Source organism: Manihot esculenta, chromosome 7, assembly GCF_001659605.2.
Source record: "Manihot esculenta cultivar AM560-2 chromosome 7, M.esculenta_v8, whole genome shotgun sequence".
Lineage (NCBI taxonomy): Eukaryota > Viridiplantae > Streptophyta > Magnoliopsida > Malpighiales > Euphorbiaceae > Manihot > Manihot esculenta.
This window is the reverse complement of record NC_035167.2, coordinates 24,937,506-24,952,860: the sequence shown is the minus strand read 5'-3', so window position 1 is coordinate 24,952,860 and position 15,355 is coordinate 24,937,506. Positions and strand designations below refer to the sequence as shown.

The 15,355-nt window shown below is 43.1% G+C and overlaps 1 protein-coding gene across 3 annotated transcripts in view; it reads left to right on the top strand.

The window, feature by feature from the left end:
- LOC122724096 overlaps positions 1 to 15,118 on the top strand; it is a 30,704-nt gene extending 15,586 nt beyond the window's left edge. Inside the window, exons 1-5 of one of the 3 annotated variants that reach the window (XR_006351369.1) lie at positions 6,944 to 10,425; positions 10,536 to 10,631; positions 12,123 to 12,215; positions 12,719 to 13,870; positions 14,866 to 15,118. Coding sequence is in view for 2 of the 3 variants with exons in the window: in XM_043958647.1 (XP_043814582.1) it covers positions 12,724 to 13,716 (993 nt within the window). In the remaining variant the exon portion in view is untranslated. The other 2 variants (XM_043958647.1, XM_043958648.1) reach the window with 2 other exon arrangements.
- The last annotated feature ends 237 nt before the right edge of the window (positions 15,119 to 15,355 follow it).

The window sequence follows — 15,355 nt, the reverse complement described above, 5'->3', positions numbered from 1 at the left end:
TGAAAACAAGTGAAAATATTGAAAGATTTAGAGGAAGAACATTGAAAATGGGTGAGGGACGGCGGAAAGCTCACCTTGGCCGAAAATAGGGGAAAAAGCTCGCCCGTTTTCGGCTAAGGGACCCTTTTATAGTGGCTGGCCAGACCACGTTCGGGGGCCGAATGTGCCTCCGCATCCATGCAAATGTTCGGCGGCCGAACTTGACTTTCGGCGGCCGAACCTTTGCTTCCCTAACTCATGCTTTCGGGGGCCTAACGTGCCTCCAAAACGCGTGCATGTTCGGCGGCCGAACTTGGGTTTTCTTCCAAAGACTTTTTCATGCAAAACTCATTCAATATCATACTTAAAACCATTAAAATTTATGAAAACATTTTATAAAACATGTTTCTACCCTACTAGAGGCTTCCGACATCCGAAATTCCACCGGACGGTAGGAATTCCGATACCGGAGTCTAGCCGGGTATTACACTCCTAAATTCAATACAGGAGATGATCCCTTTGAGTATCTCAGTGCAGTCAGAATGATAACAAGTGAGTTGGGAGCAGATGACGGTAGAGCCATTGAGATGGCAGGGTTCACTTTAAAGTGTAAGAAAGCTAGAGAATGGTTCAAGAACTATGTGGACCCGAGACTTGAGAGTCTGACATGGGAAGAATTCGCCAACGACTTTGCTGGATGGGCTTTTCCTGACAGTTCCAGGGAACGAAAGGTTGTGGAGTTTGAGCAGTTGAGACAGACGGAGGAGATGAGCGTTGATGAATATACAGATAAGTTCCTGGAATTGTTGCCATATGTCGGTCAGGCATATGATACAGATTAGAAGAAGGCAAAGAGATATGCCACAAGGCTTCATCCCAGGTATTTCTCTTTGATTCTTCATGCGGAGAAGGAAAGTTTCCACTCTATTGTGGATGCTGCTAGAAAGATGGAGGCCAGTGCCATAAGTCAGGGAGTAGTTAAGCAAGCAAAGGCACAGGCGTCTGGTACGGCAAGTGCGAGTAAGAAGAGATGGGAGAAATTCAGAGGAAAGAGAGGCAAGTTCTGGAACCGGCTTAAGTCGGGTCTGGGAATGAGTAGTGGCTCCAGTTCTGGCGCAGATTTTCCAGTGTGTCAGAGGTGTGGCAAACAGCATAGAGGAGCTTGTCAGTTGGGATCCACAGCCTGCTATAGATGTGGGCAGGAGGGACATTATGCACGGGAATGTCCTCAGGCGACTTTAGTTGCACCATCCCAGCAGATGACCACAGGTAGTGTTGTCCAGTCCGCAGCTTCAGTTCGACCACCAAGCAGTGGCAGAGGAAGAGGAAGAGGGGCAGCCTCTTCATCAGGGATGGGTTCCCGAGGTGCAGGTCCGTCAGCCCCAGCACGGATTTTCACCCTAACTCAGCAGGAGGCAGACACGTCGAACACGGTGGTGTCAGGTAAGCTCATCATTGGGTGTTCAGAGGTGTATGCTTTAATGGACCCCGGTGCTTCTCACTCTTTCATTTCTTCTAGAGCTGCAGAGAGGTTGGGTCTGATGGTGTCTGAGTTAGAGTGTCCTCTATGGGTCAGTGGACCCAAATGTGATCCATCTTTGGCAGAGTCAGTCTGTCGGTTCAGTCCAGTTTGCATCGAGGGTAGATACCTTCCAGCTGACCTGGTGGTTCTAGAGTTGACAGATTTTGATGTCATTCTAGGGATGGACTGGTTATCTACGTATGAGGCTACCCTGAACTGTAGAGACAAGGTAGTCAGTGTCAGAGACCAGGATGGATCAGAGTGTGTCTTCAGAGGAGACAGGAGAGGGACACCTAGGGGTTTGATATCAGCCCTCCAGGCTCGTAGAATGTTAAGGAAGGGGTGTCAGGGGTTCCTAGCTTATGTGAGAGAGCTAGACAGTCAGGTTAGGGAACCATCCTCAGTACCAGTTGTTCAAGACTTCCCAGATGTGTTTCCTGAAGAGCTTCCAGGACTACCACCGGATAGGGAAATAGAGTTCGAGATTGAGTTGATGCCCAGTGCCAGACCGATCTCTATTCCTCCCTACCGGATGGCACCAGCAGAGTTGCGAGAGTTGAAAGAGCAGTTACAGGATTTGGTAGCTAAGGGTTTCATCCGCCCGAGTACCTCACCCTGGGGTGCTCCAGTATTATTTGTCAGAAAGAAGGATGGACCTCTTAGACTTTGTGTCGACTGCAGACAGTTGAACAAAGTCACTATCAAAAACAAGTATCCTTTACCACGGATCGATGATTTATTCGACCAGCTGGCAGGAGCAGGTTGTTTTTCGAAAATAGATCTGAGATCCGGATACCACCAGTTGAAGATCAGGGAAGGAGATGTATCCAAGACTGCTTTCAGAACCAGATATGGGCATTATGAGTTCCTTGTGATGCCGTTCGGGTTGACTAACGCCCCTGCAGCATTCATGGATCTCATGAACAGGGTTTTCAGGGAGTACTTGGATCGTTTTGTGATCGTCTTTATTGATGATATCTTGGTGTACTCCAGGAATGCAGAGGAGCATGCCCAGCATCTGCGTCTAGTGCTTCAAACCTTGAGAGAGCATGGCTTGTATGCCAAGTTCTCCAAGTGCGAGTTCTGGCTAAGGAGCATTGCCTTTTTGGGACATGTAATATCAGAGGAAGGAATAACAGTAGATCCCAAGAAGGTAGAGGCAGTAGCCAATTGGCCTACACCCACTACAGTGACAGAGATCAAAAGTTTTCTGGGTTTGGCAGGCTACTATCGGCGGTTTGTTCAGGACTTCTCAAAGATAGCTGCTCCTATGACCAGACTGACTAGAAAGAATCAGAAGTTTGTGTGGTCAGAGGAATGTGAGGAGAGTTTTGCAGAGTTGAAGAGACGGTTGACTTCAGCACCGGTGTTAGCTCTGCCGATCAGTGATGAAGATTTCACAGTGTTCTGTGATGCATCCTGAGTGGGATTAGGTTGTGTGTTGATGCAGAATGACAGAGTGATAGCTTATGCTTCTAGACAGCTGAAGAAGCACGAGCTGAACTATCCGACACACGATCTTGAGATGGCAGCTGTTATCTTTGCACTTAAGATGTGGAGGCATTACCTCTATGGGGTAAAGTGTGAGATCTATACGGATCATAAGAGCCTACAGCACATCTTAAGTCAGAGAGAGTTAAACTTGAGGCAGAGACGGTGGGTAGAGTTGCTCGATCCAGTATCATCCGGGCAAGGCTAATGTTGTCGCTGATGCCTTAAGCCGAAAGTCACTTGGCAGTTTATCCCACATTGCAGTAGAGAGAAGACCGGTGGTGAAGGATTTCTACAAGCTCGTGGAAGAAGGGTTACAGTTGCAGTTATCTGGTACAGGTGCTTTGATCGCACAGATGAGAGTGACACCAGTGTTTCTAGAGCAAGTGGCTCTGAAACAGCATGAAGACCCCGAGTTAGTGAAGATTGCCAGGACTGTTCAGTCTGGCAACAGTTCAGAGTTCAGATTTGACGGTGAGGGGATTCTTCGGCACGGTCAGAGATTATGTGTACCAGATGATAGCAGTTTGAAGGCAGACATTATGAGGGAAGCTCATAATGCGAGGTATAGCGTTCACCCTGGAGCCACCAAGATGTATCAAGATCTGAGAAGGGTGTATTGGTGGCCAGCAATGAAGAGAGAAGTGGCACAGTTCGTGTCAGCCTGCGAGACATGTCAAAGGGTGAAGCTAGAGCACCAGAAGCCGGCTGGAATGCTTAACCCACTGCCGATTCCAGAATGGAAATGGGAGAATATCGCTATGGATTTTGTAGTGGGGTTACCGGCGACGTCTAACAGACTAGACTCCATATGGGTGATTGTGGATCGACTCACTAAATCTGCTCACTTCATTCCAGTCAGGAGTAACTACTCTGTGGACAAGTTGGCGCAGGTGTATGTCGACGAGATAGTAAGGTTGCATGGAATTCCAGTGTCGATAGTATCAGATCGAGGACCTCAGTTCACCTCCAAGTTTTGGCGAAGTCTGCAGAAGGAAATGGGCACAAGGTTGGATTTCAGCACTGCTTTCCATCCACAGACAGACGGGCAGTCAGAAAGGACCATCCAAACCATAGAAGATATGCTGAGAATGTGTGTGTTAGACTTTGGCGGTTCTTGGAGGCAGCATCTACCTCTGGTGGAGTTTGCCTACAACAACAGCCATCATGCTAGCCTAGGGATGACCCCTTATGAAGCTTTGTATGGGAGGAAGTGCCGAACACCTGTTTGCTGGGAAGAGGTAGGAGAGAAAACTCTTGCAGGGCCAGAGTTAGTTGCGATAACCAGCAAGTTAGTGCCTATCATTAGAGAGAGGATCAGAACAGCTGTAAGCAGACAGAAAAGCTATGCAGACATCCGTAGGAAGCAGATAGAGTTCTAGGAGGGGGATATGGTATTGCTAAAGGTGTCTCCAATGAAGGGAGTGGTTCGCTTTGGAAAGAAGGGTAAATTAGCTCCACGGTACATAGGTCCCTTTGAGATCTTATAGAAGATCGGACCTGTGTCGTATAAGCTAGATTTACCGGCTTCTATGGAAAGAATTCACCCGGTATTCCATGTTTCTATGTTGAGGAAGTTTGTGTCAGATCCAGAGAAGGTTCTTAGTGAACCTGAGGTGGAAATCTTAAGTGATCTCACCTATGTAGAGCAGCCAGTGCGGATCCTTGACACCCAGATCAGAAAGCTGAGAAACAAGGAGATACCAATGGTAAAAGTCCTGTGGAACCACCATAACCTAGAAGAGTGCACCTGGGAAACTCGGGAGTCCATGCTCCAGCAATACCCATATCTGTTTTGAGGTGAGTTAGTGAGCTTTCCCCTTTTCGATGTGTTTATGTTGTGTTAGGGACATTCGGGGACGAATGTTCTTATGGGGGGAGAATGTAATACCCGGCTCGAGTCTGGCATCGGCATTCCTGTAGTCCGGTGGAATCTCGGGTGTCGGAACCCTCGAGAAGGGTAACATATGTTTTTTAAGGTATGTTTTTAACTTGTTTTTATGTTGTGAAGTGTTAAAAGCATTGAGTTTTGAAAGAAAAGCAATAAGGGAGAAATGCAAAGGTTCGGCCGCCGAAGGTCACTTTCGGCCGCCGAACATTGCATGGTTGCGGCTTCACGTTCGGCTGCCGAAGGTGGTCTGGCCAGCCACCTATAAAAGGGCCAAAGGTCGGTGAGAGGAGGGTATTTTCTCCTCCACTTGCAGCCAGAGGTGAGTTCCAGCCTCTCCCACGTTGACTTTCATGTTTTCCATGATTTTCATCAAATCTTTCAAGAGTTTTAAGAGTTTTGGTGACTTTTGAAGGTTTTGAGCAAAAGAACCAAGTTTTGAAGCTTGGAGCTTTGGAAGAGCTTTTCTTCATATCTCCACGTTAGGATCCTTTATCCTCAAGTTGTGTAAGAGGTAAGTGAAGATCCTGAGCTTCTTTGATGATTTTGAAAGGTTTTATGAAGTTTGGATGGGTAGTATGCATGTTTAGGTTTAGGTGAGGGTTTTGATGAGTTGTGGTGTTTAAGCATGTTTAAGTGATAGGTGCTCTGTTTGTTTGGGGTTTTAGGGTAGGTTTAGACCCCTTTGTGCATATATATGTGTATATGCTAGTTGGGAGTAGTTGCTTTGCATGTTTGTAGGTTTTTGGGCGAAGTTTGCATGAAACAGAGCAGGGTTCTGCCCTTCGGGCAAAACCAGGTTCGGCCGCCGAAGGAAGGTTCGGCCGCCGAACCCCTTGTGGAGGCAGTTTCGGCTGCCAAAACTTGCCCCCGAAAGCTAGGCTTTCGGTTTAGGAAGAGACTTTCGGCCGCCGAAAGAGGGAGTTCGGCCGCCGAAAGTGTGTGAGTTTCGTCTCTGGACGAGACCTTCGGCCGCCGAAGGTGCCGCCGAACATGCATGAGTTTCGTCTCTGGAGTGGGGTTTCGGCCGCCGAACCTGCCGCCGAAAGTGCCCTGTCCAGCCTTCTTTTGCCTGTTTTATGTGATGGTTTTAGGATTGTTTAGAGGGGTTTTGGGGAGTTTCTTAGAGATGTTCTTGAGTAAGTTTGGTCCCTCATTTGAGTCCACCTGTGTAGGTACGGACCAGAGGAATCAGGGAAGTCAGCAGTGAGTCCAGTGTCAGAACCTGCAGAGTCAGTTCAGAGATAACTAAAGGTGAGTGGAACTTAACTTAATGTTTTAATATGAAAACTGAATATTTTCTCATGCTTCATGCATCATGACTATGCAATAGGGTGAGTGCATTAGAGTACACGAATATGACGCATTGCATGTATCCTTGTACTTGGCATGGCTCCTTGTACATTGCTTATGTGAGACGGCACGGACTTCGTGAGGATTCATTAGCCCTCAGAGGAAAGACCTGGAATAGCCCTACGGGGACCAGGCACAAAGACCTGGAACAGCCCTACGGGGACCAGGCACATGGTACTCCGGTACCCCAGATGAGATAGAGGGAGTTTTGATCCGTCCGGCCGAGGTGATGTGATTATGTGTTGCATTCCATGAGAGCATGTTTTAGCACCTGTGATTTTATTACTATTCTACTCACTGGGCTATAGTAGCTCATCCCTCTCCCCTAACTCCAGTTGTACAGGTTCAGAGGTCAGAGAAAACTCAGCAGGGTACAGGAAGAGTACAGAGTATTGTAATAGCTAGTGTGGACATGTAAATGTAAAGAGATAGTGTATATGTACAGTGTATAGAATGGTGCTTGACTTATAAGAGTTGTAATCCCTTTGTGGAGTCACATGATCAGTTTATGTATGTTTCTTTATTGTTGTATGTTTATGAGCAAAACCAGGCTTAACATTATGAGTTTGATCCGCCTAGAGCCATGAGGAGCTCTAGTAGGGATTGGTAGAGAACAGAGAGAGTGCATGCACAGGTTAAGTCTTGGAATGAAGAAAAGTTTTATGTTTTTCAGAAAATGTATGATCATGTATGGGATTTCACAGATATACAGACAGGATAGCAGGCTTACTACGGGTCCCGGCGACCTTAAGTCGATCTGGATCCTAGTGTCGGTGGCAGTTCGGTTTCTGGGCTGTTACAATACCTTAGTCTTTGAGATCCTTCTTCTTTTATACTATAAGAAGATGGAGATAAATATATTATTTCTTGATAATCTGGCTATGATGTGGTCGACTCGTTGGAAAGAGATCTTCACCAGCTAATGGATCAAGAATCCCCTGATTGCAAGCATAAAAATGGGTCTGCTGAATTGTAATTATTAATGGTAACTTCCTTATGGAGACTCGCCTTTGAATTTGACCAACCTTTATCTTAGGCCGACTTGTCCTGAAGAAAGGTCCTTCGTCTCTTAGTTTCGAGCATAATGGTCGTCCGAGTCTTCCTTTTTATGAGTGGGACTGTGTATCAACCTATCAAGCCCTTGCCACGTGGCTCTATCTCATGATGACAGCTCACGAATTACTTTAAAAAATTCTTATATAGCATCAGAGGTCCCCCCGCTGGTCTTTGATTCTTTAGATTCGAAGATGACAGTTGTCTTCATGATCTAGGTTATGTGGCTTGTTTGTCCGTGCTAAGCGCTAGATGTCCTTGCTTTCTTCTGCAAACCAGTCAGGTCCAAGATGTTGTCTGGCAAAGATTAAGTGATACAGTATTGTCTTGATGAGTTTTTGAGCTTTCTCTAGCACCAACCAGCCCTGGGGATCATTTGGGCATTTTTCAGCCCTATCGAGCTTCTAGCAGCAACCAGCCATGCATTTTCCATTCTTGACAAGTTTCTAGGCATTTTATAGCCGTGACGTGCTTCCGAGCACTCTACAACCCTAATGAGCTTCTAGGCATTTTCTTGTGTTGTCTAGCCTTGACGAGCTCTTAGTGCTTTCTTGCACTAACTAGCCCTGATAGGCTATCATGAGTCTTCTGGGTACTCACTTGCGCTGACCGGCCCTGTCTATCTTCTAGGCATTTTCCATACTAGGCCAGCTTTAATGAGCTTTTGGACATTTTTCAGACCTGACAAGCTTTTGGACATTTTGAATTTCTAGGCATTTTTCTGGCCCTTACAAACTTTCGGGCTTTCTCTAGCCCTTGCGAGTTTTCTGGCATCAAAATGCCTTTGCAAGCTTTCAGGCAATTTTCTAGCCCTTGCGAGCTTCTAGTCATTTTATTGCCCTAACTAGCCCTGGTGAGTGTTTTCCAATCCTGACAGCTTTCAGTCTTCTTGCAGACTTCACTCCTTCGCTTAATAGCCTGCCCCGACTTTGCCAATCATCAAAAATCATTTCACCCGTCTACGGGGCTTTCTTTCTTCATAAAATTTTTTGAATTTCCAGGAGTGATTATAAAATCAGTGACAAATGCTTTTGGAGATTTTTTTTGTGAAGTGGGACCTTTTATCGGTTTATCAGACCCTTGCCTTGTGGCTCAAGGGTCCTCTTGCTATTTTTCAATTCTTCATATTCGAAGTGTACAACTGACTTTAACGGCTTTGGGTCTAACACTCAGTCATGTGTTTGGCGATTATCTGTCTTGTGGCACTTCTTTGGCAAAAACTAGCCTCTGTCTTTTGAAGGTAACATTTGAAGACCTGTCTTCTTTAGACTTCTTGTGAGATAGGGCTCACACTCGGTTGGTCGGCATCAAATGCCTTAGACTCTTCTTGTGAAGCGAGATTAATACCTAATTGGTTGGCCTGACGTACGCCCGCCTTGTGGCATGGCATCGAAGGCCTTGATTAGTGGGATAAATGCTCGGTCTTCTAACCTGGCTTATTCTCGCCTTATGGCCTGGCATGAATACCTTGATTGGTGGGACCAGCGCTCGGATTATGGTCGGAGCCTGACCAAATGCCTTGACAAGCTTTTGGCACCAAATGCCTTGACAAGCTTTTGGCACCAAATGCCTTTCTGAGTTTTCGAACATTTTTCTAGCCCTTACGAGCTCCCTGGCCTTATACTGCTCTAACGGGCTTCCTGGCCTTTTACAGCCCTAACGAGCTTTTAGCACCAAATGCCTTTGTGAGCTTTCGGATATTTTTCTAGCCCTTACCAACTCCCTAGCCTTATACTGCCTTAATGAGCTTCCTGGCCTTTTACAGCCCTAACGAGCATTTGGCACCAAATGCCTTTGCGATCTTCTGGGTATTTTTTTAGCCCTTACGAACCCCTTGCCTTTTTCTAGCCTTCACGATCTTCCTAGCATTTTTCTAGCCCTAATCTTAGCCTTGACGCTCCTCTAAGCTTTATGGTATCAAATGCCTTGACGAGCTTCTGCCCATTTTTCTAACCCTTGCGAGCTCCATGGCCTTACACAGCCCTGACGGGCTTCCTAGCCTTTTATAGCCCTGACGAGCTTTTGGCACCAAATGCCTTTGCGAGCTTCTATGCATTTTTCTAGCCCTTATGAGCCCCTTGATTTTTTTCTTAACGAGCGATATGGCATTAAATGCCTTAGAATTTTTTTGTAAAGCGGGACTAACACTTAGTAGATTAGCCTGGCTTATACCTGCCTTTAGGCCTGATATTTAATGCCTTAGAAATTTCTCTTGATGTGGGACTAACACCCGATAGATCGGTATGGCGTATACCCACCTTGCGTGTAACATTCCAAAACCTACAGATAGAAATAGAGCAACCATTAGCTTTAAATTGTACCATTTTAAAGTTAGAGTAATTAGCTGTAGGGGAGGTGCTAGCTTGACCTCGAGCTGATTAGGGGAGGTGCTAGCTTATCCATAGCCGTCTGACACACAATTCGTTTAAAGATAGAGCACTAAAAGTTGTGTTTAGAGGTCTAACTTGCATTTCATATAGAGTTATACGTCCAAAGGTAGAGTTAAAATAAGAACGACCAGTACTAGTATTTTAACATCTTCAAACTGTAATAACTGAATCATAGAAAACCCAAATAAGAAAACAAACATATCTTAAAATAAAGTATCTAACGTGATAAGCAGGTCGGAATCAAGTTGCTATTGGGAGGTGCTGAAGGGTTTCCCGACGTGCTAGCTTGAGGTGCTTCCTAAAACCGACATGCTTGCTTAACTGAAATGAACTTCTAAATATTAAAAATGTAAGTTTAGTAGGTCAATCTATGAATATTGAAAGTTTAAAAACTAAATTGAAACATGTGGAAAAGTTTAGTAGGTGAAAGTGTGAATATGGAAAGTTTAAAAGTAAAATTCCAAGTTTGCCCTCCACCTTTTTCTATATTTACACCTAACCCACCATTTGACACCTAGCCATGCATGACTAAGCATGAAATGGAAAGTTGTCTTCATTTGGTCCATCCTTGCCGTGGCTACACCAAAAGGAAAGAGAAAAAGGCTTTTGCTTTCTTAACTTTCTTCTCCACCATATGTCTCCAAAAAGACAAAGCTTTCACCCATGCACAATCTGTTCTTAGGTGTTCTAACCAGCAAAGGAACCATAGAAAGAAAGGAAAGAAGAAGAGAAGTTAAGGTGCTTAAGTGGTAAGTGATGAAATTGAAAACTAGGTTAGGTAAACATATTCTTTCATGTTTCAATTAATTATATGTTGTTAAATGAATTAAAGCTCCTGTTTTTCTTATTCTTTGTAAAGAACAAACTCAAAGGGAGGAAGGTACATCAAAGGGGAAAGGCAAGGAAAAAGAGTAACTAAGGTGTACCTAAAGATTTTGAAAAGAATTGACAAAAGGTTTGGTGTTTATATGACTTTCTGTTTTCCTTTGATTCTGTCATGAATAAGTGAAATTAGGGGTTGATTTTACTTGCTGGAAATGTTGCTTTGATTGTATGGATATGTCATATGAATGGTGAAATGATGATTGGCAGGTTTAAAGCACATAGATACAACATGGGAGCCAAAAACATAAAACTGGCAGAATAGGTTCCAACAGGACAGTCTGTGTTAGAAACCTCATAACTTATTGTGTATTCATTAAAATTAAGCCTAGCATATACCAAATGAAAGCTAAGACAAAAATCTAAAACTTTCATGAAGTAACCAAAGTCTGAATCTGTAGCTAATTATGTGAAAATTGCTAGTGAACCTAAGCTGGTCACAGGGAATTGTGCATCCGGAGCAGTATGTATCTCCTAGACCATAACTAATGATTTACTCAATGAAATGACTTAAGACCAGTGCCAAATGAACCCTGAAAAGTATACCTAAAACTTTGTACAAGAAAGTTAAGCTTGAATCTGTATGCAAATGTATGCATATGATAGGTTTTGTTAGATTAAAAACAGATCCCAAAACTGTACTGGTTAGGACCTGATTGAGCAGGTTGCAAAGAAAAATTCATAACTTAAGTTAGGAAGGTCAGAATTAGATGTAATATATCTTGTTAGAAATCTAAGACATAAATACACAACGTTCATGAAGAAAAGTGAGTCTAATTGTGTCCATAAGATACTTAAAAATGTGATACAATCTCAGGCAGAAACAAAGCTAAATGTAAATATTGACCTAAAAGGGATTGACATGCTAGCTTTGTGGCCAAATTATGCACATGCTAGCTTGACATGCCTGCTTTATACACGTGCTAGCTTAATAGACTAAAACTTTACACACATGTTCTTGATGAAATAGTAATATGTTTGTGGCTGAATAATATGCTCATAAGTGAATATGGTCTATGACACACATAAATATTTAACATGTACATATGCATTCTTGGCCCTAGTAAACCTCAGTAGGAGTCATAAATAGTATAAGGGTATGGCATGCCATATACAGTTTAGCAGTACTGCGCCCTAATGGGATACATGATATGATATTTTCGACACATTACGTGTCATACAGTTTTTCGGCTTTTTAGCCATACAGGCACAGCATTCGGCCCCCAGGCCATACAGTTTGGCACTTTGTGCTATACAGATACAGTTTTCCCTTATCTAGCTAGTTGATCCTACGAAGAGTTTATAGGGGCTAAGATTTAATTATATGACTTGTTAATGCTTTGCTAGCATGCATACAAGATGGTTACCAAAATATGAATGATCTTACTGCTATAAAATTTAATGACCTGATTTGTCCACTGACACATAAAATATTTATGTGCTTTTATATCAAATGATTTCATTATATATGTCATGATTATTCCTAGTATACTTGAATGAATATATATATGTTGTTATTCACCCACTGGGCATAAGCTCAGCGCATTGGATTTTCCATGCGCAGGTAATAAATAGAGGAAGCAACAGTTAGGAGGTCTGGTTCTGCATCAGCACAGAGACATCATCATAACCAGTTGTTCACAAGATTTGTTCAGAGGTTGTTTATGTTTGGCATGTACATTAATAGTCTACCAAGAGTCTGTAAATGAGTATTGTAAATAGTATGAATATAACCAAATGTGTTTACTATTTTAAGTTATTATATTCTATTTGTGGTTTTAATAGTGTGAAATGAGTAAATATTGAAATTTTATGACTAGTTTTCACAGGGATAATTGCTAATAAACAGGGGAGACTTTTGCGGTTTCTCCATTTAAAATTATTTTGTGAATCAACATGCATTTAAACAAACTAAGGAACAATTTATAATGTCAAAGCTATCTTAAGTCCACATATGTAATTGCATATAGTATAGTATGTGGCATCCTTTACTAAGTTATTTTATAGACGGGTAAGGGGTGTTACATTTTTTGGTATCAGAGCCGAGGTTTAGGCGGTTCTAGGATATAGCATAATTTAATGTACATGCCAAATGTGTCAAGGTTATGATGTATCTCTGTAAAATTGATGTAGGCCTATTTTGTGTTTTTAATTGTTCAGAGAGGATGTCTGAGGCATCACAACGTGCTATAGATGAGGAGGTGGGAAGTCATGCCCCCTCAGAACCCATTGAGCCAGCAATTGCACCAGCCCCTCATGGTGAAGATAGGCCAGGACAGGATGCATTTTTACAACAGCTGGCAGATATGTTGAGACGAGTTTCAGGGGCAGCACCTCAGGTGCCACCACCAGTTGCAGTACCTATGCAGGCTCCTGCTAGACCACCAATAGACAAGCTTAGAAAATATGGAGCTATGGAATTCAAAGGCAGAAGAGAAGATGATGCTCCAGCAGCAGAGTACTGGCTGCAAAGTACAGAGAGAGTGTTGCAGCAGCTTCAGTGCACACCACCAGACAGTGTGGCTTGTGCAGTTGCTTTGTTACAAGAAGAGGCCTATCAGTGGTGGGACACCACATCACAGACAGTGCAACCTGAGCAGCGGACTTGGGAATTCTTTCTGGCTGAGTTTCGAAAGAAGTATATAGGAGATTTGTATATGGATGAGAAGAGAAGAGAGTTCCTATATTTGAGACAGGGCAGGATGACTGTTAGCGAGTATGAAAAAGATTTCATCAGACTGAGTAAGTATGCCCGGGAAATGGTGCCTACAGAGGAAGCTAAATGTAAGAAATTTGAGCAGGGTTTGCATAATGACATTAGGGTGCTTTTGGCAGCCCATTCCATCAAAGAGTTCTCTACTCTGGTAAATGCAGCGTTGAATATAGAGAAGATAAAAGAAGAAGAACAAAGCTGGCGACAGAAAGGACAACAGAAGAGAGGGCAAACCCAGATGCAGGGGCAATCCTCAGCCTCTCAAGCACTTATGAAGAGACAAAGAGGAGCTCAGTCATCAGGGCAGAGTCAAGTACAAAGACAAAGGCAGCCACTAGCGCAGAGTTTTGCAGGGAGGTTTGGGCAGCAAACTAGTACATCTGTAGCCAGTTCAGGAAGTGCAGGCAGGGGACAATACCCTATATGTGCGCACTGTGGTAGATAGGTGCGGTGCCTGGTATAACATCTATGGCAAATTCCACCTCTCTCTCTAGTGGTAACCCAGGAAGATCATCAGGAAAAACATCAGAGAAATCACACACTGTGGATATGTCATGTACACCTGGATTCTCCTTTTTGGTTTCAAGTGCACAAACAAGGTAGGCTTCACAACCCTTACTGATTAATCTCCTAGCTGTAGCGGCCGATATAATATTAGACAGGTAATCTGATCTCTCCCCTACAACTATCACATCATGATCTGCAAGTGTTTGTAATGTAATTCTTTTTGATCTGCAATCCACTATTACTCGATGTCTAGATAACCAGTCCATGCCAAGGATTACATCAAATTCTCTAAAGGGTAATTCTATCAAATCACCATGGAAAGTCTGACCATGGATGGATATAGGACAATCCCTATATACTTTACTCACTAGCACACTATGACCAAGGGGGTTGGTTACTACTATATCTTGGTTTAGAGAATCCGCCTGTAATTTCCCCTCATTGACAATGGGTAAACATATGTATGAATGTGTAGATCCTGGGTCTATCAATGCATGCACAGGTTTATCAAAGATTGAGAATGTACCAACAATCACATCTGGGGAGTCCCTGTCCTCCTTAGCCCTGATAGCATAGGCTCTAGCAGGTGTTCTGAAGTAGGAGTCATAAATAGTATAAGGGTATGGCATGCCATATACAGTTTAGCAGTATTGCGCCCTAATGGGATACATGATATGATATTTTCGACACATTACGTGTCATACAGTTTTTCGGCTTTTTAGCCATACAGGCACAGCATTCGGCCCCCAGGCCATACAGTTTGGCACTTTGTGCTATACAGATACAGTTTTCCCTTATCTAGCTAGTTGATCCTACGAAGAGTTTATAGGGGCTAAGATTTAATTATATGACTTGTTAATGCTTTGCTAGCATGCATACAAGATGGTTACCAAAATATGAATGATCTTACTGCTATAAAATTTAATGACCTGATTTGTCCACTGACACATAAAATATTTATGTGCTTTTATATCAAATGATTTCATTATATATGTCATGATTATTCCTAGTATACTTGAATGAATATATATATGTTGTTATTCACCCACTGGGCATAAGCTCAGCGCATTGGATTTTCCATGCGTAGGTAATAAATAGAGGAAGCAACAGTTAGGAGGTCTGGTTCTGCATCAGCACAGAGACATCATCATAACCAGTTGTTCACAAGATTTGTTCAGAGGTTGTTTATGTTTGGCATGTACATTAATAGTCTACCAAGAGTCTGTAAGAGTTAAAAATACAATTACAAGAATTGATTGACAAGGGTTTCATACGACCTAGTATCTCACCTTGGGGCGCACCTGTATTGTTTGTAAAAAAGAAGGATGGGACACTAAGATTGTGTATAGATTACAGGCAATTAAATAAGGTGACAATTAAAAATAAATACCCTTTGCCCCGAATAGATGACTTGTTTGATCAGCTAAAAGGAGCCAGTGTCTTTTCTAAAATTGATTTGAGATCGGGTTATCATCAGTTAAAGATAAAAGAAACAGATGTCTCTAAAACTGCTTTTAGAACCCGATATGGACACTATGAATTTCTTGTTATGCCTTTTGGGTTAACTAATGCTCCTG